A 25,887-nucleotide genomic window follows, 5' to 3' on the forward strand; every position below is an offset into this window, starting at 1 on the left:
GCATAAGACCAGGCTGAGGGGGGCACACGTCCAAATTCTGGGGTCTCGAGGGTGCAGAGTCCCCAGTGAGCAGGGCCATGACCTTTAAAGGACCCTTGAGGCAGACTGAAGAGATGGGCGCTGTCCCCTGACAGTGGAAAGCTGTTGTCGGTTTAGGCAGGGGTGTGCTGTGACACAACTTCATTTTACTGAGGTCACTGTGGCTGTTTCTGGAAGGGTCGTGAGGGGAGAGAGGCAGAAGGGGCTGAGCACTAGTCCAGGGCGGTGGAGGAGAGCCAGTGGTGGCAGTGTGATGATGAAGAGGCTCAGGGAGAGGGAGATGTTGAGGATTTCCAGATTTCTGGTGTGGGCTGTTTGTATGTCTGCAGATATTTACACTTAGTGAAATTCTTACTCATGATCTGTCTCAACCCCCGCAAAAAGACTTGAGTGGCTCAAGACTGAGCACACATGAGCAAATTCATTCACAAAACTATTGAGATGCACGCTTGGACCCAAAGGACATTCATGCACAGAGCTATACAACTCTCGGTTATACGCACCCTTGTGAGCACACTGGTTTATAAATACACACAACCACATAGCTACTCGTGATCACATACACATCCTCACTGCCCCAGATAAGGACCCTAGTACATGTGTCCTTCATCTCAGCTCAAAGAGAGTCTGTCCACAGCTGAGAATGCCCTGCCATCTCGGGTTAAGTGTGGCCTCCCAAAAGGACACATGTTGATTTCTTTGGGCCTTTCTGAAAACTTCACATACAGCTCAGCCTTTGTCCTTCCTACCACATCCATGTCCACTATGACTTTGACTATTCCTAGTTACCTTCCTGCCACCCTAGCCTGATGGGAGGGAGAAATGGGGCTTGAATTCAGGTAAGCGTTTTGCATATCTGAATGTATTTGCTAAGGGTCCTCCCAGACCAGTGCTTCTGAACATATTTGTATGTGCTGGACCCTTAAGAAGAGTCCACTGAAAGCTCTGAATCCTCTTCTCAGATAAACACACATCTTCATATCCACACTACTTTGAAAACCCATCTGTGAGGCCCTAGAGGAAGATCAGAAGGCCAGTTTCCTGGTTGCCCTCTCTGCAGTCTTCAAGTGGCTCCAGAGGGGAGAAGAGTAGAGCTCCAAGCGCCCAGAGGAGTCAGGGTGTGAGAAAGGGGCACCATCTCCTCTCATCTATGTTACCCTTAGTTAGGGAGCCAGGCTGTCAGTCTTGTAGGCCCTCTGCTAGGCGTTCAGTCATTCAGCTGGTTAGTGGAAGAGTCAGCCCAGCAGCAGTTCAAGTTATTTAGTTATTTAGTGTTAGAAAGTCAGTTAGAGAGCCAGCAGGTCAATCAAATCACTTGTTTAGAAACTTAATCAGCCCACCAGCCAGTTAGTCACTCAGGATTAATTTTGCAGATGGACAGTAGTCCACCAGGATCCATCAGGTCAATTGAATGGTTGGTCTTTCCTTCAGGGAGCCAGTTCTTAAAAATGCTAAACATCTGGTTCAGCAGTGGGACACAAGGGCAGGTGGGGTGAGACCATCTGGATAGTGTTTGAAGGCAATGTACAAAGGTGGAGAGAATTGACTCCTACACCGCCAGAGGGGGCTGGAGTTTGCTGAGAAACAGGCCCCATCTGGTGCAGGGAACAAGGAAAGAGGAAAAGCTGCAGAGCAAGGGCCAGGCCGAGTTGTCACTAGAGGGCAGTGTGGCATCCCTTCATTTCCACACTGAGCACCCTGGAGGTTCAACTGGAGGCTTTTGGAGCCCAAGTTTCTGGCTAGCTTCTGAAGACAGGCTCCTGAACGGACTGTCACCTGAGGAGTGCCTAACCAAGACACACTTGGCTCTGAGCTGGGAGGAAGCTGGCCAGCTGCCCACCAGGAGGAGGACTGCCTTTCCTAGCACTACTGCTGCCAGGGGCATGCCAGCACTGGGGAGGATGGAAAATGGAAGGGGAGGGGCCCCTCGCCAGTCTGCCCCAGGAGCATGGAGGGGAGCAGCTGCGGAAAGTGGAGGCACAGAGAGCAGATCTGTTTTCTGTTGAGGGGCATGTCACCTCTCAGGCTGCTGCTGCTTCAGCATCTCTGGGGGCCAAGGAGAAGCCAGACCAATGGCCTAAACCCTCCAGACTCCCATTCCTTTGCTGACTTTGTGGTCAGCTGCTGCTCCTGCAATGAATAGCAAGTCTAACTAAAGCAGGGCGGTGACGGTTAGATACAGATAATGAAGGAAACACGGGGAAAGGACACTCAGTGAGTTTAATTTACCTTGGGGAATAATTGAGATGTTTAAGGTATCAAATGTGCCATTGGGCACAAAGTCAGGAGTCAGAAAATCTGAGTTCTTTTCTTCCCCAAAGGGAAGTGCATGAGCCCAGAGAGTTGTGTCTCCCAGTTATGCCTGGATCCTAATGCTGGGCCTCCGGGTGGGCCTCCTGGCTTACAAAGTAGGCAGGGACATACTCTGGTTCCAATTGGTGTTTTGTGATCAGAGCTTTCAAAAGAGTAATTTGGAGTCATAATGAGAACCACCAGCCATGGTAGAGGTACACCAAGCGTTTGATATACAGTCTCCTGTGAGAGGTATCATTCTTACAGATGAAGAATCTGAGGCCTGGGCTGGACCTCATGCCTGAGGTCCCACCGCTGGGAAGCGGTGCAGAACTGGACTTGAACTCAGTCTGCATGATTCCAAAGTTCTTTCCTTTCCCCAGACACCACACTCTAGACATAGATGGGGAAAGGGAGAATGAGGAAGGACTGGGAGGTTTCTAGGTCCTGAGGAAGATTTGCTGGGGGCTCTGGACAGGACTGTCACCTTCAGGGATTCTGTAAACCCGATGCCACATGATGACATTAACGTCCCCTCTTCTCTCTGCTGGGCATGCAAGAAATACAACCCCTGCAGTCTCTGTACAAGCCCTTTGGCTTTGTGCTATTGCGAGTGATAAAGCTGGAGAGGTAAGTGGCACCCAGGTCATGAGGGCCTCGTGAGTCACCGTAGGGAACATAGATTTTCTCTAGAAGGCACTGGAGGGCCCACGATTTTTAACAAGGAGTGGCATGATTTGATTTGTGCTGAAATGAATGTACAACCTATACATGTTGGAGAGAAATACTGAGTATGTATTCCGTACATACTAGCCACCGTGTGCACGTCATCTTGGCCCTATGAAAAAAACCACATTTCATTTCAGAAAGTTTACTATAGTGGTACAGTAGTCTCCCCCTTATCCGAGATTTCACTTTCCACAGTTTCATGGTCAGCCATGGTCCAAATATATTGAAGGGAAAATTCCAGAAATAAAGAATTCCTAAGTTTTACATTCCCCACTGTTTTGGGTAGTATGGCGAAATTTCCCTCTGTCCTGCTCCATCCCACCCAGGACATGAATCATCCCTTCGTCCAGTGTATCCACGATTTGCCCATTAGTCACTCAGCAGCCATCTCAGTTATCAGACTGACTGTCGTGGTGTCACAGTGTTTGTGGTCAAGTCCCCCTTATTTTAGTTGATGATGACCCCAAAGCGCCAGAGGAGTGATGCTGGCATGGGATGTGCCGAAGAGAAGCCATCAAGTGCTTCCTTTAAGTGCAAGGGTGAAAAGTCTTGATTTAATAAGGAAAGAAAAATAAAATGTATGCTGAGGTTGCTAAGATCTATGGTAAGAACACATTTATCTGTGACACCGTGAAGGAAAAAATTCACGCTAGTTTTGCTGGCGCCCCTCAGACTCAGAAGTTGTAGCTACAGCGTGATTAGTGGTTAAGATGGAAAAGGCACTACATTTGTGGGTGGAAATTTTTCAAAAATTACATTTTTGAGAGAGTGAGAGAGACCACATTCACATAACTTGTATTGCAGTGTATTGTTATACTTGTTCCATTTTATTAGTAGTTATTGTTCATCTTTTGCTGTGCCTAATTTATAAGGTAAAGTTTATCACAGGTCTGAATGTGCAGGGAAAACACAGTGTGTATAGGGTTCAGTCCTCGCCGTGTTTCAGGCATCCACGGGGTCTTGGACCGTATCCCCTGTGGTTAAGCAGGGAAGCACTGAACAGTCATTATGAGCAACGGCTCAGCAGTCAGGCTGTGTGACTCCCAGTCCTGCCAGCTCCCGGCTGTGAGGCCGTGGCCCATGACCACTCCTCTCGGTTTCGTTCTCCTTAAACATGGGAGATGATAATGATAGTTTCTAAGCCACAGGTTGCTGTCGGGATGAAACAAGGTTAAGGCTGCGCAGCACAGCGCCTGGCACGTGAGAGCGCCCAGCGGACGCGGGCTCATCCTCACACCAAACACTGTGCCCACCTCCAGTCCTCCTGGCCACTCTGTTTCCAGCCCGTCGTGGCGACCAGGTCCATGCCGGCGGCTGTGGGCGGGAGGCCCAGAGAGAAATGCAAACAGTGTGAAGACACGTTTCACCAGGCTTCCCAGGAGGCCCCTGGCCAGAGCACCCAGTCACCACTGCAGCTCAGCGCGCGCCCGCACTGCGGCCTGCCCCTCCCATTTCCATCCCCGCACCCCTCACTCCTGCTCCTGGGGTCCACATTCCCTAATAAACACCTACTCTTAAGCTTTTTTCTCAGACTCTGCTTTCAGGGGAACCCAGGCTAAAACAACCCATTATAAGATGATCCTACTTTCTTGGAAATGCTGCCTTAGAAAAATGTGGGAAAAGAGAAACGAAAGGCGCTAGAGACATGAATGTCCTAACAGAGATGTGATTGTTGCCTGGACTAGGGTAGCCTCTCGGCTACACCCCCAGTTTCATGTTTTATTTCTTCCATTGTCTGAGGGTGATGGAGTCATGAGGTAGAGGCAGTGATGTGCTTAGGGACCTGGCAGGGCCTTGTAGTCTAGGACCATCCACATTCCGGTCCTCAGTCGGCCACTTACTGCCGACTGTGATCCTGGGCAGATGTTGACCTCGAAGCCTCTGTCCTACCTGTAAAATCGAGGTAATAAATGCCTATTCATCCTGTGAGACACAGAGCCTGTCAGTTGAGTGCTCAGCCATGGTACGTGTTCAGTACATGGTAAGTCTCGGAGGAACAATCCCCGTGGTCATAAGCTCTGGACTGTCCAAGATCAGATTTCTCCTGTGCTTACTCAGCTTCCACAATAAAAGGGTAAGTCTCTCAAAGGCAGTGAGAGACGTTTGTCATCAACAGATACATTATCCCTTTACTGCCCAGACTAGCGAAGCTGCTAGGATTTGCTTGCCTTCTGGTCAGGCTGGTTCCCAGGAAGCAGCTCTGAGACAGATCTGTCTGCAGGAAGTTCCTGGGCAACGCTGTGAAGAAGGGGAAAGAAGCAGATGAGGCCGAAGTGGGCTGTGATGCCGTCACAAAGCCTTAACTGAGCCTGTGGGGAGCACTGAAGCTGGGATGGCCCTCAGGGTAAGGAGGCACACCCGCCTGCACACTCCCAGGCACTGGGGAAAGAAGTCCTGAGTGGGGGAGCCGCGTGGTGCAGTGTCCACCACACCTTCAGATCTAACGGGTGGCTTTGGAGAATGCGGCAGTCACTGCCATTTCTCTGCCCAGTATCCACTTTCCCTTTCTTTCTTATTTACAGGTGCCTGGTTTGTTTACGATGGCCATGTGCCCAATAAAATAACTGGCTTCCCTGGACTTCTTTGCAACAGAGGTGGGCCAGGGGACTCCATATTGGCCAGGGAGATTTATTTATTTTTATTCTTCTTATTTGTGGTGCATGCCCCTAGCAGGAACTGAACCCGGGACTCTCTGGTCCACAGACCGACGCTCAACCACTGAGCCAAACTGGCCAGGGCAGGCCAGGGAGATTTAAATAGCAGTTCCTGATGACGTGGTGTAGCCACTGGAGAAAAGGACTTTATTTGCTTATCTACTGTAACCAGGTTTGTGTTGCTTGACACCAAACAGCCCCACATGGTTCCGAAAGGCCTTTTCATTGCTTAAGTATGTGGTCCTTTAAGTTAATGGACAACAGCTTCGAGTCCCAGCTCTGATGTGTCATAGCTATGTGGAACCTCACAAGTCACTTCATCATGACTTCCCATTTCTACAAAGTCTAACAGTAGCATCTAATGCATATCTCAACATGCAATACTAGAGTCATCACCTTGTCCCGGTTTGCTTGGGACTTTCCTAGTCCTTGCACTGACAATCCCCCATCCCTCAGTTCCAGGCAAACCCAGACGACTGGTCACCCTATTAAACACGTCACAAAACTACCCTACCTCCTTTACAGATGGAACACTGGGTCCTGAAGGCTAAAATTTATATTTGGTGCTGCCCCTTAGTGGCTGAGTATAATATAACATCACTGCAAAGGTTGGATTTTTATCACGCAAATTTTTTCTTAACCCAAAACCGCATCCAGCGACGGTAAGAAGCAGAGTAAGGATATTGTCCTAACCATTTCGTTTTACATTTATAACTGTGGTAATCCCACTATGTTTTAGTATTCATTGATATGCACCAGCAAATACAGTATTTCATAGGGTTATTGGTAGGATTAATAAATGTGGGTTACACTGTGGGCCTTGGCTTTTCCTTAGGAAAAATGGCTTTACTCCGCTGAGCCTCTTTCCTCATTTGTATTAGGGGTGATAGGACCTTCCTCAGAAAGTTGTTTAGATTGATAAATGCTCTTGGGGCCCCTGGAGGGACGCATGACCCCCAAATGGTGCCTTTCCTACTGACAGTTATCCAGAAGCCAGGCTTCAGGCCACCCTCAGCGTGGCTCTGGGAGTTGCCGCGATGGTCCCAGGGATACACCTTCTCCTCCTGAGCAAGGCTGCTCTCAGCTGGCAGGTGGGCTCCAGGGAGCAGGCAGGCCCGAGCAGCCACTCTGATGCATGAAGCTGGTTCCTCTTAGACAGAAGCTGTTCTTAGTAATCTGAGCTGGCCACTGGGTGGCACTCTGCAGGGATATAACCCCACACTCAGGTCAGTAGCCTTGAGCAACGGGACCTAACTGATGCCCAGGCCAGAAGTCTGTGCCAGCCACTGTCAAAGCCAGAACTACAATGTAAACCCCAGATGTTCTCTGCTCTCTACTGTGGTTGTGTTTAAACACACTAGGGCACACCCACCATGGCCTGGGCTGCTAACCCTGTTCTGAAGGCTTCCTGAAGATTCAGAGAAACAGAAGCCTGCCTCCCTGCCTCCGTCTTTATGAGCTCTACAAAAAGGAATCACTCCAATCTTTCAAAAGTCGAATTCTGCTATAGCTGCAAAGACCCTAAAAGAGGCTTAATAGCAATATTAGATTAGGTTCTTCAATTCTGTTTACTAGTGAAATTAGAGGAAGAATACACCACCTATATTAATACCTGTAGCTGCACTGGAAAAGGGTTAACTGTTCAGTTAAGCTAGAAAATCAACACATACATTTGCTGGCCTCTGCTTTGTTCTGTGTACCTTTGATCAGAAGCCTTGTTGTCCTGTTTTAGTGACTTGGTTTTAAGTTTCAATATTATAGATCTTTAATGATTTAAGATGTTTTATCTATATCATGAAATATTACGCAGTGGCTATAAAAAGAGCTTGCTCAATCAATCAATATCAAGTATCTATCTCAATGTGGAAATATCTCCCAGACAAATTAAGGGAAGCAAGTTAATAAGAAACATGTCTAAGACATAGTATTAAAGGAAACAAAGGGACAAAATATTTTTAAGAAAAGCAAGTCATAGAATATATATAGAATGATTCCTATTTAAAAATTACACATTTAGCCCTGGCCGATTTGGCTCAGCGGTTAGAGCGTCGGCCCCTGGACCAGAGAGACCCGGGGTTGGTTCCCGCTAAAGGCACGTACCTTGGTTGCAGTTTGTCCCTGGCCCTGGTTGGGGTCGTGTGGGTGGCAAGTACTCCATGTGTCTCTCTCACATCGATGTTTCTCTCTCCCCTGCGCTCTCCTCCCTACTCTATCTGAAGATAAATGCAAAAATGTCCTCGGGTGAGGATTAAAAAAAAAAAAAAAAATTACACGTTTCTGCATCCGCATGGAAAATTTCTGTAAGAATATTTCTCAAAGCTCTGGAGGAGGGATTAGAGGACTTCCTTTATATTATTTGATTGTTCTCCAGTGTGCATGTATTGATTTTAATCATAAAAACAAGAATGCTGAATACACCCATGTATATACCTATACTTGCTATGAACTAAGCCATTAAAACCATTGCCCAGACACCAAGAACTAAATCCACTCAGCTCAGTGCTCAGTGTTTGTTTATGGAATGAAATGTCTTGGAACTTGATATTAAGGAAGATAGTTTAATGCTGTGCACACCTGATGTCTTGGGAGGCTGTGTTGAGAAGCTGGAGCTGGTATATTAAGAATAGTATATAAATGTCTAATTACTATGTTGTATACCTGAAAGTAGTATAATATTGTATGTCAACTGTAATTCAAAAATAAAATTTTAAAAATCTGGAGAAAAAGACAAAAACAAAAAAAATGCAGATTATGAGCTGTTGAATGAGGAAGCACAAGCCACCCACATGGAGATAGCAGGTAGCTCCCTCAGCATCTGAGCTCCCAATCTGGGGAAGTGAAACCCACCCTTGGGGTCGTTTTGATTGAAGGCGCAGTTTTAATACATCCACACAAAGGAAGTCATCACAAGATTTATTACTTACTGATCCCAGTTGGGGGGATGCAACTGAGCTGGGGGAATGGCAACCCTCCATGCTGGGTCATGAGTGAGCAGCTCGCAAGCACCTATACGGTGGCTGGGGCGGAGGTTTTTGCAGGCTTAACTCTAAGTGGTTATTTCAAAGGGTGTCCTGGAAAAGTAAAGTGGGACCTTATGATGGGCATCCTAAACTCAAGTTCTTACCTGAGTGCCCGGACTCTGGGTGTGAGCAGGGCTGTCATACCGTCAAATGTCTCAGCAGCGATTCAGAAAAACAAAGCTGTTTTCCACAGTTGTTTTTCTCATCACACAGGCAAAACCTGTATCTACAATGCTTTTAATGTGGGCTCTCATCCAAAATATTTACCTTTACCAACAGATGTTGCACATTAATTTTTAAAACATCTTATGATTCACGTTTATTTTCTTCAAGCTGTGTTTAGCAGTTCTGGTTCAAATACCGTGAGTGATGTTTAGGCTTTAAATACTCGAGAGACAGCATAGGATGGTCAGCAATAATAGAAGCAGTTGAGATCAATTTTAACCAGTCCTAGGCCACCAGCTGTGACATGTCCTCCTGGCCCAGCGAACTCTGATGCTGTCGCAGAAGGAAGCAGGACTTCGGTCCCTTTCCATTGTCGCTGCTGGGCCTAGTGCAGCCCGCTCCTGGCCCTCCCTTCCCCACATGCGCTGTAGAGTGTTCTAATTTAAAACATGTTTATTATACAAAAAAGGATACATTTAAAAAATATTGGCACTCACTAGAAAAGCACTAGAGTGACTTACAGGTACAAACCATTAGTGGTACGTACAAGTATTCTTCAAAATTTATTAATAGAAACAGATGTATTTAAATGCAACACTGGACAGAAATGAAGAGAGAAGGTGGGAGTACCAACGACGTGGAGAACCTCACTTGCACATTACGTGTCTTCACACAGAGCTAGCACCATTAGTTCAGGAACCACAGATTTAATGACAGCTTCTAATATATAAAATACCTTATAAAGATTATTTAACTATCTAGTAACAAAGTTCTTCCAAAACTTGCTTAAAAATCACTTAGAATTTACCTTTTGAAACTCATGAAAAGGGTTTAAAAGTTGATCCAATTCTAGGAAAAGCTTGTCCAATGGAATGAGCCATAACCCCTTTTATTCGAAGACAGTACCTGAATCCAGCTTCTGGCTCCCTTCCAAACACCAACCAGGTACAGTAATTTGAATATTAACACAGGAATACGAGCACATCTAAAACTGGTCTCAGAAAATATTTTTCCTAGACTATAAAAAATACTAAATTGAATACAAAAGTTTCAGCATATAAAGCAAACAGACTATGGCAGACAAAACATCCTTAAAACTATCGTATACCACAATCATCACGAACATCAAGTATTATTCTAATAATTTTTCTGTGATTCTTTCTGATTCAATGTGTACTTCCCTTTGTTTTGTTATAAAGTCAGATGCAGACCAAATTCTGTGTTTCTAGCAGAAGTGACTGGAGGCACCGCTGAATAATTCTTGGCATCCAACTGGTTCTCAAAGTGCCGAGAGTGCAATTGTAATAGAGCTTGTATTCTAAATCGGGGGCCAGCAAGCGGCAGCCTGGGGGCCGTGCCTGACCCACAGCCTATGTTCTGTGTGGCCTGTGGTTGCTTTCACAGGACAACAGCAGAACTGAACAGCTGTGACAGAGACTGCCTGTGGCCTTTTGGTCCCCGCCGTCTAAAATATCTACTATCTGGCTCTTTTTAGAAAAAGTTTGCCAAGCCCAGTTTTACATAAATCACTTTGGGAAATTTTTCACTGAACGAGGACAAGGTAAGATGGTCCCAGATTAAGAGAATTTGGGCTGAGGTTTGCTGGTTCCATTGTACAGTACCATGGCAGATCAAAAGAATACACATTTGGGTTGGCAACTTTGTGTATTAAAATATTCTGGCATTGTAAGTGAAGTCTGGCTATGATCAAGTACCTTCCTTTTTCTGTGAATTGGCCATTGTGTGTCAAGTAACTCATGTACCCGAAAGCAACAATGTACTCATTGTTCAACCGAAACCATCTGCGTGGCTCCCAAGCGGACTTTCTAGAGCCATGAAAATCAGTAATCATGTACCCTTAGCAAAGGTGAGACCTAGAAGCGTACCTTTCCCGTCCCTCTGTATTGGCACAGATTCTGTAAGTGCTGGACTATGTACCTTTTAGAATCCTTCCCGGTGACATGCATCATAATAGTTAGTACTACTACTACCCAGGGCCACAAACATGTCCCTTCTGACAAAGCGGACCAAGTTTTCAAGGGGGCACATGGGCTTGGGAGAACGCCTGTGGTAGTCCTGGCAAAAAGAGGTGTGGAAGGTGACATCGACACCGTTGTAAAGAATCCGGACAGAATGCTCCCGGGGCTTTTCTCCGTCTTGCCAGAGCTCGAAGATCAACCTGGCTGCAAACCTCGGGAACCTGGCTTCCGTCAGGCCCAAGGCACTGAGAACCGGTGACAGAGTGACGTCGTGCGCAGAGTAGAGGGCGAAGGTCTCTTCTTTCCTGCCCTCGGCGGCGCGCTGCATGCGGCCGATGGTCTGATTCAGGATGGGGTGGGCGCCCAGGAGCGCATACCCCAGGTACAGTTTCTTCTCCCGCCTCTCTCTCTCATCCTCTATCTGGTGGGTCTTGATCACCCTGAAGTGCTCCATGTCAATACAGCCGTTTCTGGTGCAAGGGAAGCTGACGTTGTGGCAGAAGTGGCAAAGCATGGAGTCTATGGGGTTGGCAGCTCGCAGTTGCTTGGTGGGGACATCCACGATCTTGGCCATCTCCCCGTAGGCCCTCTCCAGCTGGCTGTTCTTCAGACGTAAGAGGTACTGCCGGCGCTGCTCCTTTTCCAGATACTGGTTTCTCACCGGGCAATAGCAGTTTCCGGAGCAGAACAGAGCACTGGGTTGGTGCCTGAAGTAAATCTTCTTCCAGTCGAAGTCTGGGAGAAAGCCATACAGCAGGGCCAGCCCACTTTGCAGCGTCCGGCTTTTCCCGGTGGTCTCTAAGTAGAGCTGGTCTGTGGACCAGTCATTGGGCAGGAGTTTGTGTTTCTTTAGATAGATGTCCCTCAGCAGCTGGCCATTCTGCAAATGCTGCACGACTCCTGAAACAGAGCGACACAAGCTTTCCTGACCAGCAGCTCAGCCAAGAGGGTAGCAAAGGAAAGCTGAGTCAGCGTGGAGAATGTCATCGAGCCTGTTGCCCACTATGTGGACGCTGCAAGAATGGGTCCATGTCAGCTTGACTAGGGAGCACCTCAGGGTCATCCATGGAGAGAGGAGCAGGGTGGGCCCTGTCCCTGAGTCCCACAGCCTCTCTGGGGAGCACAGTGACCATCGGCTTCAGTCCCTCCCTCCTGACCAGCCCCTTCCCTGGGGAGGCCCTGTGACTAGCGGGCCTTGGATGGTAGGAATCACCCTACCGGTAGGTGCCCAGGCTGTATTTGTCACTGGCCTAAGGAGAGTTCTGTCCCTCTGCCCAGGGACAAGACAGTCCTCAGTGTACAGGGCGAGCTCAGGTAACTCAGGTAAAGAGAAAAGGCTGCTTGCTGGCTGCTTAGTCCTCTCAGTGCTGGGAAGTTCCCTCCTTCACCCCATCCTCCTGACTTTCCCCACCGAAGGCTCTCTGCTAATCTTCTGGGTACATTCTGCCTAAACCTGTTGGGGCTTTACCAACTTGTCCTTAAGGACACTCTCTCTGTAGGAATATGGAATAATTTCCCAGATACCCAGATAGAATATTTAAAAACAAAAACAACAAAAAACAAAGTACAGAACAGTATGTTTTTATGCTCCTTTAAGTAAAAATGGGGGGCCCTGGCCAGTGTGGCTCAGTTGGTTGGAGCATCATCCCGTAAACCAAAAGGCTGTGGGTTCAATGCCCAGTTGGGCACATACCTCGGTTGCAGATTCGATCTCCAGTTGGGCATATGGGAAGCAACCGATCGATGTTTCTCTCTTTCTCTTCCTCCCTTCTCTAAAATCAATAAATAAAAATGGGGGGAAATAAGAAAGCATATTTGCAGTTGCCTGTGTTTTGCATAAAGAGACTTTGGAAGGATGAACAAGAAACTAATCTCAATGGTCACGTGAGAATGATGGGGCACAAAAACGGGGTGGATGGAACATGGGCAGGAGCAAGAATTTCAAGTTTGCCTTCTAGTTGTTTTAATGTTAAACCACAGTACACTAATCAATTATCTTGAAAAAATAAAAATGGCTTATGTTCAAGCAAGAGAAGGCAATCCAAGATAAAAGCAAGCTCACCTGCCAGCCAATGGGATGCAATTTCAGTGACAAACATGTATTCTCCATGAGTGAAAACCATATGCAGGCCCTGTGGCCAGTAATCTCATTGACTCAGATGCCCAAACGTTTGAACAGCTCCACAGCAAAGATGAGACAAGGCGCCGTTGGCCCAAGAAGGGGAGTAGCTCAGAACCCCACCCCCCAAAGTATGTCCTATTCTGGATGAAGAATATTGATTGAGAGCAGAATTCCCTCAGAGATCAGGGCTGGGTCAAGCCTTAGCATTTCCAAAATGATTTGCAAAATGAGGCAAACCACGAGTGATGCACATTAAGGATCTGTGTGTGGCCCTAGTTCACCTCTGGGCCGACCTTACATGCTTAGGCCAGACCGTTCTCCTTTAATCCTCCCAAAAACTCAACAAAGAAGGCATATTATTCTCCCCATTTCCCTTATTTTCCAAATGAGGAAACGGAGTCATTCGTAGTTGAGAAGTAGCAGAACTCGAGTCCCCATCTGGCCCCAAGCTTATGCTCTTCGTTCCTTCTCACAATACCTTCTTCCTACATGTTCATGCTGACACACTAAGTTCTAGCCATTTATGACTTCTTATGCTCTCTAAACACAGCCTGCAGAGTCCTGACTCTGTTCCCCCTTCGCCTTCCTCCGCCCAGAGAAACCCTCATCCAGAGCCTGGCTCCAATACTGCCTTCTCTGAGTCTTCCTCCTTCCTCCCAGGTCAGACGAACAATTCCCTCCTGATCCCACATGCCGCTGGACCTCTGGGACGTGAGCTGCCTTCACCAAGCCTAGCGCTGTGCTAGGCACTTCCCACACGCTATCGAATTTAACCCACCACCAGCCCTGTGGAAGGCATTTGCCCCATTTTACAGGTCTGTCTACTCCAAAGCCTGTGTCTATTCTATAAGACCCTGCAGCCTGCAGCAGTCCAGGGAGTGGTCTCCGTGCGCGTTGTCCCACTGCAGCTGAGGGACCCATCAGGACAAGCAGGGGAGCATCGTACTTATCCAGCCCCCACTCCGCCCCTGCACTCAACAGCTGCCAAAGCATCTTGAACAGAGTAGGCACCACTGAGCGATCCGTTCTTAGGTAGTTACTGGGAGGTGCCAGAGTGTTCCAGCTGTAAGTGATTGTTATAACAGCTCTGCTTTTCTAATGAAATTTAAAATAGAAGATAAAATTGGCCATTAAAAGAGAATAAGGGAATGGGAGCAAACAGCACTGAAAAAATAATTTCTAGAGTAATACTAATTTAGAATATGATGATGAGCATAAATCAGTGAGAAGGTCAAATAAATGATTGTCTCAGTGTGTGAGCCTCCCCCTTCCCCCACAGACCCCACTCTTCTCAGGGAACAGCCCCTGGATCCAGAGGCTGGGCCCCCTCTCTCAATGCACAGTCACTCTGACCTCTTAGCCTGCCGATGGCACTGACCCTCAAGGACCCCATCAGATTCTCTCTCTCAAGAATTTGGACTTGCCAGTCCCTCTGTGGGCACAGCGAGGACTGTCAGTGTAGACAGACTCACAGCAAAACCACAGAGGCAGAGACAGGCAGACTTTTATTCATGGTTCCCGTCTCTGGAGGCCTGGTCCTATTCTTGCCCTTAGAGTCTGTGCGTCACCATGAATCCTCCTGTTTGGTTTCCGTTACTTGCAACCAGAGTCTAAGCAGTGGTTCTCAGCAAGCATGGCTGTGCCTAAGGGAGGGTTTGGAGGTCGAGCTGTCACAATATGGAAAATAATGTTCCTGACACCCAGCGGGTTGGTGGCCAGGGGGCTGGATAATCTTCACAAGGAACTGTTGTTCTCTGTCCCATATAACTTCTGAATGGACCATCAGACATTAGCACACATGAAAAATCTGTTTAAATCGTCTAGAACCTACTTTTTAAAATCTATAAACACGGTCATTTTTGCATAACATGAGCATCCAATGAATTTCCCAGATACACGATATTAATTGAGGGACATCTGTATTTTGCTTTGGTCAGAACTGGGGGAACAAACAAACACACAAAACATGTTCTGACACTTGGTATTAAAGTTACCAATACGACATCCCTCAATCAGTTTGTATTGGTAGCTGTCACAGTCACCAACCTGTATTTCTGTGTAATCACCTAATTACGTAATTCCATTTTCTAGTGTAGGTGTGCTCATTTATATTGAGATACACAGAATTCTATAATAGTTTCCTTTTTTCTCCTTTATTTATTGATTTATTTTAATACGTTTTTATTGATTTTTAGATAGAGAGGAAGGGAGAGGGAGAGACAGAAACATGGATGAGAGGGAACCATTGATGGGCTGCCTCCTCCATGCCCCCTACTGGGCATCGAGCTTGAAACCTGGGCACATGCCCTGTGTGGGAATCAAACTGGTGACCTCTTGGTACATGGGATGATGCACAATCCACTGAGCCACACCAGCCAAGCATTTTTTCTTCCTTTATATTATAGTTAAGATACATGATATATTTTAAAATTATGCATATAGAAAGAGTATGGTTGAATTTCACTTCAGGATAGTTAAGGGAGCACCGTCGCTTGTTAATAAAAGGGGTGCTGGACCTGGCAGGATGAGAACTCCTGTTTTAAACCAACACACAATTTGTGTATGTGGAACTAATTTTCAAAACTCCTTATTCAAGGCTGGCCCGCCAGAGCCTTCAGCCTGCCCTACTCTGTCACTATCATTTTCCCCAATTATAATGTCTTTCAAAACATGGTGAAACCCAACAGGGCCAACCATAGGACAGAGACCTTCCCTCCATCAAAGCTGAGGTCCTACGATGCTGGTGGAACAAGGAAACAGAGCATGGCCAACAGGTCCTCCCGACTGTTCCAAAAAGGCTGGTGACCAAGCAAAGGTCCTCTGAGGTCCCAGATTGAAGTAGGAAACTGGAACCTCTTGGGGGACCACCGGTTCTTTCTCTTTCCAACCAGGTGACCCCACAGTGAACTCACCAACTACTCTGTGAGCTGGCTGCACAATGGTACACATAGGGTTGCCCAGAAAAAGATGGCCTTCTGTGAGGAACACACTGATCAGACAGAGGCTGTGCTCAGTGGGGCTTTGCTGTGTGTTTCTCCCTGAGATCTGGCACATTAAAGTGTATCAGGTGCTTTGCGTGACGTATCTAAAAACATGAGGTTACTTGCATGAATTATGGCCCATCCATAGTGGAATCATGTAGCCATCAGAAATGGTATCGATGCATAGGGAAAGATGGTCACATATACTAAGTGACAAAGTGGATAACAGTGTGTGGTAAGATACCACTGTGTGCGTGTGCATGTGTGTGTGTGCACATGCATGCAGCACATGTGCATGCAGCACACATGCATGAATGCAGAAAGGAAAAATAATTTCTTTGGTGGAATTATGGGTGCTATTTTTTTTCCTTTTGCTTAATTGTCTTTCCTGATTTCTTTTCCATGAATGTATATTGCTTTTTTAATAATAAAAAAGCTTAGACTTTTATTTTTAGAAATCAGATGTGCTTGGTAAGATATGTTGGTGGACTCGGAGCTGCATGCGGTGCGGTCCTGATTTACCCCGGGAGCCCAGGAGTACTCGCTCCAAACGTGTGCCGAGTGGAAGGGAGGGGAGGAACGGGAGCGAATGGCTGTCCACGTACCTGTCTGCGTGAGCTCTCCCATCTCACATAGCGGGTGATTGGGGAAAAGAGGCAGGGAGTGCAAGGGGCTTTCGAAAGAGGCTCCGGATCCTTTCAACATGTGACTAACGAAAGCGTCCAGTTTAGGGTGATACGGTTTCCTAAAGAGACAACACAGATTTAGAGGTCAGTGTGCTCCAGAGCAGTACGCAATGGTTTCAGCTTCAGCACGCAAAATCCCAAGTGTGGTGTGCCCTTTCTCCCCAACAACAGGGACTTGCTCAATCACTTTTAAATTCCAATTTCCTTATCACTCAACCACTGACCCCTACGCATAACAATCCCCACTCTGATAGGCCAGCCTGAGCTCCTCTCCTGAGTGCCCATCTCTCTGGGAGTCAGCTTTGCCCTCCACCATCTGGTTCCCAACCTGTGCCCCTCCAGTCTCCCTCTCCAGGAGGCCTCTAACCCTCACCAGACAGTCATGCCTAGGCTGGGAGTCCTCGATGTGTCCCTCCCCTGCCCCTACACAGGCCATCTGCCTCCCGGTCCTGCAGCTGTGTCCTCCAGGGGCTTCACGCCTCTCTCCTGCATCCCTGCCGCCACCAGCTGGGTCCTGGATCAGACAGCTTCTGTCTGGATGGCACAGGTTCCTCTTCGGACTACCTGCAGCCCAATCTTGCCCCTGTAACTGGCTTTCTCCACTGCCAGAGAGAGAGCCTTAAAAGGCACCCCGACTCGTCACTGTTCTGCCACACTACTACCTTCCGGAAGGAGCCACATGTGCCCGTCAGTCTGTTCTGGCCCCACCCCACGGTGAGGCTCAGGGCTCCCCAACCCTCTCCACTCTCATGCTGAGCTCTGGACACACGCAGTCCACCAACAGCCTTCTGTCCCCCCAACACGCCTGTTCTTTCATGCTTCCAAGACTTTCCACATGCTCTTCCTCCTCAAACACCTGCCCCAACCTTTACTGGGTAACCCTTATCCTAGCTGACCTCTGGAAAGTCTCTTTTGAAGAAGATTAACTGATTAAGGTAATCAAGATCTCTATAGCTCTCTATAATTCATTATGTATTTTGTATATACAATATGTGGTCACAAAAAGTAAACGAAAAAACAAAAAAACAAACCAGTATGTCAATGAGATCTGACTTTTTTTTTATATTTCTGCCAAGGAGTACATGTGGTAAATCAAGATTAAATCTATCTTTCTAGTTACTAATATACAATTTCCCTGAATAATAAAATGACCCACAACTATATACATATTTTCTCCGAATAATGAAATGGCTTATGAATATATACACTTTCTCTGAATAATGAGGTTACTTATGAATATTTACACACTTTCTTTGAATCATGACATGGCCTATGAATGTATATACATTGTTAGCTGAACAGAAGCAGATAGATTAGTTCCCAGCGAAACCAAATCAGCATGAAAAGCAGCAAAGATAAATCGTTCTAATGGCAGACCCTGGCTGTCTGCAAGGCCAATGAACATAAAAAATGCTTAAAAAATGGCTGCCAAAATAGGTTTAATATCTTTCAAACAACAGAAAGCTAAAAAAAAAAAAAAATCCATCTTTTAAAAGACAGGTTTTGAAATGAGAGAAGGCTGACCCTATCGTACGGGACAGCCTGACGGTCCCCCTGGACTGCGGCAGGCACACTGTCCCCGCAGCCAACCAGAGGGTGCACTATTTTTCCTGAGGCTAAAACACATAGATATTTGCAAACCGGAAAATAAAATTTCCCACTGATAATGAGGCTGCCAATACGAATGCACATCAGCCCGAGGCTTTGCATTGGCGGGAGTCCAGTGTTCCGCTCCAGGCCACTGTTTCAGGTCGGCGAAGGCTGAGGATCTGGGAAAGCGTGGCTGCCAATTTTAGAAACAAGATCTCACGACTGAAAGTGCTGGCTGAGATGTCCCGGGTTTTTCGGGAATCTGCCTGCCTAATGATGTGTTTGTTTCTAACTGCGTTCATGAAAACTTGTTTTTTGGTAGGGCAAGATGAAGATGCACAGAAGAGAAACTTCACTTATGGAAAAGAAAACAGATGGCTGGATCTTTGTAATAGGAAGAGAAGCGGGTCACCCGAGTCCCCGGCCGGGCCTGGATCTGAATGACCAGGTCCTGCCTGCCTAGTCCACAGCTCCACCCTGGGGGCTGAGACGGTACCTAGCACATGACGATACTCCAAAAAGGCCTGTGAATGAGTTCACCTGGGAAATGCCCCCTCCTTAGATGCTTCATGCAAAGTCCCAGCCTGCCAGAACCCATGGCAATGAACGTAGCAAGCTCCAAGTGTTTATTAAAATGTTCAGGTTTTGAGCACAATATTAAACATAAAGGCCACTGCGGGTGCCACTGCTAATTGTGACAAAGCCTCTCTTTGACCAAACTTTAGTGAGTCTCCTCTGAACCCTCTTCACAATCAGGCCTCGAGCTTGGGCCTTACTCTGGTCTTTGCACTGCCCGATTTTAGGAAAAATCCTGCTAAGTCGACTTAACCAGCCAGATCTCCCACTCCTGCCATCCAATCGAATTCCTCATCCCCGGTGGTATGTGAGCACCCTGGGCCGTAAATCCTCACCCGTCCATGCTACACGTGGAATCAAGCCCGGTTCTCTTCTGCTGCGTTCGTTCCTGAATAAAATCTGTTTTTACTGCTTTAACTACCGTCTGGCTTGGGCTTTTCTTTTGCTTGTGCACTAAAATCTATTCTCCTCTTCTTAGGAACTTGGTTGGACCCCACGTCTGAGGTCCGAATGCTTGGGGAGAGCCACGTAGGGATGGAAGGATGCACACCACTCCCGGGGTCAGGCTTTCAGATCGCGGGGGGTCCCCTTCACACTCTCTCCCTTCCCCGTGGCCACTGTTCAGGCCTGGCAGCAACTCAGGCTGACATGCAGACGTCCCTAGGGTGTGGGGAGAACCACACATGAGAGGAACCTGGAGCCCTGAATGACCAGGAGGAGCCCAGTCCTAGGACCTGGAACATTCATCTCAGATCTTCGCACAAAGAAGAGACAGATTTCTTTGTTATTCAAGGCAACGCATTCTTGCGTCTCTTTGGGACCCCGACTAACACAGAAATGATTGTATCTGTGACAATAAATTTTTCTTCAGGAAAAACTCAAGTTATTGTAGCCTCATTGCAAATCTGCTTTCACGCTCACAATTTAAAGAGTCAAAAGTGCTACTATTTTAAGCCTTCAAACCATTCACTTCAGGGTTCTTATTTACAGTTCTCTATGCGTTGTTCATACCCATAGATGCCACAAAGCATGAGACAGAACCCTGAGCCTACTCTACACACCCCCAGGAAGATTTATTGTGCTCCGCCAATAACCTCAGCAATTACTGATTTCTGCACAGAACATGAAGACAAGCAGAGGAGAGGCAAAAGCCCAGTGACACTGTTATCAGAAGACAATTTGGAAAAGCCTACATGGTTGGAAACTTGGATGCATTCATAACACATATTTTTTAGAGTTTATACTAATTAAAGAATTTATTATTTTATGTTACCAATAAAATGAAATTCTGAAAAGATAAACTCAGCCTGGTCAGTGTGGCTCAGTGGATTGAGTGTCATCCAATGGACTGAGAGGTCGGGGTTCCATTCCCAGTCAAGGCACATGCCTGGGTTTGGGGCTCAATCCCCAGTAGGGGGCGTGCAGGAGGCAGCTGATCAATGTTTCTCTCTCACATGGATGTTTCTATCTCTCTCTCTGAAAAAATCAATGAGAACATATTTAAAAAGAATAAAAAGATAAACTCAATATACTTTTCTCAGTCTTTAGCTTTCTGGACATTTTTTCGTCACTTGACGTGAGTGACTGCCTGCTCCCTGCTTCCTGAAACTCCTTCCTTCGTTCAGTGACACCCCCCCACTCTCCCGCCTCCTTCCCTGTTTGCAGCTGCACCCTCCCCTCCTGGGCCCTCCTCCCTCCCTGTGCTGTTTCCGGGACTGTTTCCGGCCCTTCCCTCACTCCACAGGCTCTGTCTGGGTTCCACCCAGGCCCACAGCTCCGACCCATCTGCATGCGGAACCCTGAAATCAGCCGCTGTCTCCCAGCGAGATAAAGCTCCAGGCCCCGCAACTACACTCCCTTCTGGAAAGTATCCCTTGGATGACTGATGACCATTCAAATTCAGCACTGAGACCTCTCCTGGTAACTTCCCTCCGGTGCTATTTCGAGGAGCGGCACCACCTGGTACGTGAGCCAGGTACAGGTGACAGTACCTGGCACACGACATGTGTTTTAAAATAAAATGTATTGAATAGATAGTGATTTATCAATATACTTTTCTTCTTTGGATGTGGAAAAGAGTATTAAAGTCATATTCATGAATGTAAAAAAAAAACCCCACCATTTACTAAACATAGCATATCAATGGCCAATAACCTTACTACTGGCTAAATATAGTCCTATGGGGGTAAAAGGGCACCTTGGTCACGAGGCACAAGGCAAAGACTCTGAGAGCTATGCTGTGTGTCGCTGTGAAGGGAAACATTGGGGCGACCGACCTGTAGGGATGTCCAGCTCCCCTTCCTCAGCCCACACACTCAGGACTCTGCCTTTTAGGAGGCCACAGACATTGATAACTCATGAAGCTGAACTGGCCCCTGGGAAGGCCGTGGGCACTGCTGGTGACCCTGCTCCCACAGTCCCAGGAAATCAGAGGCCCGAAGTGGATTCAGATAGCTGGGGGTCCTGCCCACTCTTACCAATGACAGGTCAACATTTATTGCTTTTAAAGACGGAATTAGTTAAATGACATTAATTTATTCAACATGCATACTCCACCCACTTTCTACCAAGGACTTAAAGTAGATCTAAAAATACAGAATGCTGGACAAAACGAGGCCACAGGATCAAGGCCGGGGAAAATGAGGGCAGAAGCAGCTAGGGAAGCTGCTGGCCCCCACAAACTATGTCCCTCAGATGGGAGCTCCAGGAACAGCCCCTCAGTGGATCCTGCCACTGCTCTGACGGAATGCGGGGCCCTGGACCTGTCCTGGCTTCATGACCATGACCACAAGGGACGAAAAGAGGCTGGACTCCGAAGACCTCTGGGCTGCTGTGGTAAATGAGATGTCACCCCCTTATCAAGCCAGGCTCAGAGCCTCTCTCTCCCACCTTAGTCAGATTTCACAAGGATGTGAGAAGGGAGGTATCTGTCCCCAGGTTCCAGCGTACTGAGGCCCAGAGAGGTGAAGTGATCTTCCCTACGTCAAACAGGCCCCAATGACCTCAGAGGGGTCCATGCCAAGACTTAAATCTGATAGGAACACATGATAGGCAACTGTGATTTGTGATTCTTACTTAGGTCCTGAATTCATTCTGCAGCCAACCCCACCCAACAACTATTACAGGCTGGGCAGGAGTGAGACTCAATGCCCTGGAGAAGCTGGTGGTGTGGGCAGGGCAGAGACAATCACGCTGGGAAGGCAAGCTGCAAAGTACCAGGGTGCATGGGGGAGGCCCTGCATGCTGCCAGGTGGCCCTGCCCAATGGGCCCTTTTTCTGGGAACAACCAGGGTGGCCCCCAGAGGCTTCGACTATCCAGAGACCTTCTAGCAACAGCTGACCAGTCTGAGGGCAGACCCCTGGTCTGAGCCAAGCCTCTCAAATTCTCACTTCTGAGAATTTGAAGCCCGGATAGAGGATCAGAAGCTGCAAGTAGCCAGGAATGAAGCATGGTACTGCCCACGAAGTCCTTGAGGCTGTCCTGGGTCCAGCCAGCTCAAAGGCCTGGTTGCCTATCTATGCCTGGGCTGCTCGAAGGGTGGAGATCCAGCCAGCATGTGAAGGCAGGACTGTGCCAGTCGTTAACACACAGACACTCTGCTGCGCCTGGCTGAGTAAAGCCACTTCCCTAAGCTGCCCTCCCTGAACCCCACCCCGTGCCCTCCTGCCACCCTGGATGCTCCAAGCCCATCCCCAAGATCCAGACACCAAAGACTTAATCCCAGCACAGAAAGTGACCTCTGCCCTTGCCCTAGCCCTCAGGCCAGTTGAGGTCTGATCATTAAACATTTTGTTCGGAGACCTTCCCGCACGTCCTCCTGTCCAGATTGAGGCATTGGCTGTGCCTGAGACAAGCAGAGAACCCGTCCTCACACAGAGCGAGAGGGTTCCTACAGGAGCCACATCTCCGGGGGCCTCAAAGGAGTCGTGCAGTGGGCCAAGCAGGCATGGGGGGCAAGTAAGCCCAACAGCGGATGCAAATGCCTGAAGGGGTGACGGGGGCTAGCAAGAAGTGGGTATGGCAGGGGCAGAGGATCCCAACGGGAAGGCTGGCACAGAAGGCTAGAGACTGGCCTCAGACGGGCCAGGGCTTGATCTGCTGTGTGACCTCACACAGGTGTCCTCACCTCTCTGGGCCTCTGTTTTCTCAACTGTGGAACAACACTGCCATGCAGGATTGTCCTGAAGGTCAGACTCTTGGCAGGCAGTACCCACTCCATGACGAGTCACTCCTGTTCCTGTCATTCTCCAGGCAGCCTTTTAATTAGGACAGAGATAACAGATTCTGGCAAGTAACTTTTACAGAAAGTGCAGTTTACCTGTTAGCCACTAGAGTGCAGTCAATTTCTGGTCGCTTCGTTTTGGGAATGACATACAGTGGATATCTGTCCCCATGTCGAATGAACACATGCACAGAAACCAGCTTAAAATGATGCGGAGCGTGACCTGCGAGAGACGACAGACAGACAGACACACTGTCTTGTTATCACTCAGGAAGTGTCCATCCTTTTTACTTCACAGAAGTGAGGAGGGGTTAACTGGTGGACAGGTACTGGGCTGGGGTGGGGGTGGGGGTGGGGGAACTCTGAACAGACTCACAGGAGAGGGCTGGTTATGTCCCAGACCCCGGAAATCATGGGGAGGCTCTGGGGGTACAGCTAGGGGCTGGAGGCCAGTGAAATGTGACAGGAATATTCCTGTGGTCTGACTCAAACCCACAGACTAGGGGAGGACCATGGAAACACCGGACACGTGGCTGTTTCAAGTCTCCTGAAACAAGGCAGGGCACAAACAGATTCAACATCATTCTTTGATACACTCTCGAAACAGCAAATTCAAGGTAGAAGTCATATTTCCCACACCTTTCCTGCAGGATGTCCTAAGCCCCAGAAAGCACACTTGGAAAAGCTGGGGGGGGGGGTGCTAGAGGTGAGGGAGGTAAGACCTGGGAACTCATTCAAGGACACAGCCCAGGGACAGCGGCGGGACCCTCACTCCATGCTGTGCTGCTTGGAGAACCAGTCCCTGGAGGGTGTCGGTCAGGGTACCGGGTACCAGGTGGGCAGCGCCGGCAGGCCTACCTTCCATGCTGCGCTCGGCCACACTGGGAATGTTGCAATACAAGAGAGCTTCGTAAACCGGGTCCGTCCCCGGGGGCTCCGTCACGGGGTCAGGCATGATTCTCTTTCGACTCTTGCTACTCGCTCCATTCTTGGCCGTCGACACCGGGATCAGGTGGACTGCAAGGAAAGCCAAGCAGGTCACGACACACGCAGTCACAGGGGGCACCGGCCAGCTGCAGGGCACAGAGTGTGGTTGGATTTTCACCTTGAGGGACTGTTCTTTCCCTCAGCATAGACTGCAGTGCAGCAAGAAGTCAGCTTCCCCTCCAGGAACTGTTTCTTGAGCCCCACGGTGCCTTGCCTCTCTCGTGATGCCATGATGCTCTCTTCACTAATGATTATGCAGCACAAGTGGGCAACTCACAGTACGGGGACTCACTCACGGTGGTAAAGGGAGAACTTATACACTATTTCATTCAAACTGAAGACTGCCTTCCTAACACCCTTTGGATTCTAGTAAATACAAAGGAAGAAAACCATCACCTTTTGAGTACCTACAAAGAGCTAGACATAGGTGTCTGACATATGTCATTTAATACCATCTGCTGTGTACTTTGTGGCCCCCGGAGCCTAATCACAGGCATCCACTCATTAATCCTCATGAAGCTACTTCACGAGAAGAGAGCCACAGACCCAGGGGGAGGCTGAGGCAGCTGCCCAAGGTGTACGTGGTGGATGGAACCCCATTTCGAGCTCACTCTTCTGCCCCCAGGCCAGGTACCCCCAACAGTTTTCTGGTGTCATGCATGGGCCTCGCAGTCTGTTAGGTTTGCCCATCTAGCACCCCTTTTTCTGTTGGTGAACCACTCCTTCCCCTCCCCAGGTAGTTCTGGTTGAACTGTCAATCACAATGTCCTTGGTCCCCTGACTGGGGGTGGACATGTGACTGGAGTCAATGAGGACAGTGATGGGGCAACTGGACTAGTTTTCCTTGGGAGAAGTGCTGTGCAGACTCTAGAATAAGGGCTCCTTTTCTTCTAGATTCTGCTCTCTAAGAACAGAAACTTCCGCCATCTGTCCCTCCATGGAAAGCCTTTGTCTGCAACAGAAGAGAGTGATGCTAAGTAGAGACAAGCGAGACCAACAACGAATGAGGAGGGTTAATCAGAGAGAAGAATATGACCAGAGGATATCCATTCTTTGTGCCCCTGGGTCCAGATGTGGCTGAAGCAAGAACCTCTCTTAGATATAAGTCTAGAAAGTCCTCTCCTTACTTAAGCCAGTTTGAGTTGGGTTTTAGTTACTTCCAGTCAAATGAGTCCTGATTAATGTACTTTATCAATTATTTATGAGCAGATATAAGTCCATCCTCTGGGTCATGGTCCTCAATCATTCCATGCAAGAGGAACCTCTGTGTAGCATACAGGTTTTCTAGAACTCCCTACACAACAACTGTTGTATTTTTAGCATCCACCAAATGAGAAAATCCACAGAAATAGGTGTGCCCATCAATCATTTAACTTCTAAAATGTATTCATCACAATATATTATAGATGCATACATTTTAACAATTGCTAAAACACAGTCCATCACCAGTCTAAATCCATTTAAATTCCCTAATTTCTTCTACAAATTCTTCTAAATAAATATTTAAAACTTTCCTTTGGCAAACGAATGTTATGCACAAAGGTAAAAGACAAGCAATCCATTGAGAGGAACATATTTACAACATACATAACAAATTATTAATATCCAAAGTGCATATATATGCTCCTAACACTGAAAAATAGGTAAAGGGTATGAGCAGGCTAATTACAGGAAAATAAATACCAATGTCAATACACCTATCAGATGATGTTCAACATTACTCATACTTAAAGAAATACAAAATAAAACAATAGGGTACAACCCTCCCCATCAGACTAGAAAATCATGTATTAATAATAACATCAGGCCCTGGCTGGTGTGGTTCAGTTGGCTGGAGCGTCATC

General features: G+C 47.7%; 1 protein-coding gene across 2 annotated transcripts in view; it reads right to left on the reverse strand.

The window, feature by feature from the left end:
• Nucleotides 1-8,742: 8,742 nt before the first annotated feature.
• The window catches only part of PXYLP1 (2-phosphoxylose phosphatase 1), a 60,879-nt gene continuing 43,734 nt past the window's right edge, over nt 8,743-25,887 (reverse strand). For both annotated transcript variants that reach the window (XM_036267550.1, XM_036267549.1), the window contains exons 3-6: nt 23,915-24,073; nt 23,153-23,279; nt 16,587-16,726; nt 8,743-11,778 (exon numbers count right to left, since the gene is read on the reverse strand). In XM_036267550.1, coding sequence (XP_036123443.1) covers nt 10,841-11,778; nt 16,587-16,726; nt 23,153-23,279; nt 23,915-24,073 — 1,364 coding nt within the window. In that variant the 3' untranslated portion in view covers nt 8,743-10,840. The remainder of the gene's footprint in view (nt 11,779-16,586; nt 16,727-23,152; nt 23,280-23,914; nt 24,074-25,887) is intronic.

Source organism: Molossus molossus, unplaced genomic scaffold (assembly GCF_014108415.1).
Source record: "Molossus molossus isolate mMolMol1 unplaced genomic scaffold, mMolMol1.p scaffold_m16_p_18, whole genome shotgun sequence".
NCBI classification, from domain to species: domain Eukaryota; kingdom Metazoa; phylum Chordata; class Mammalia; order Chiroptera; family Molossidae; genus Molossus; species Molossus molossus.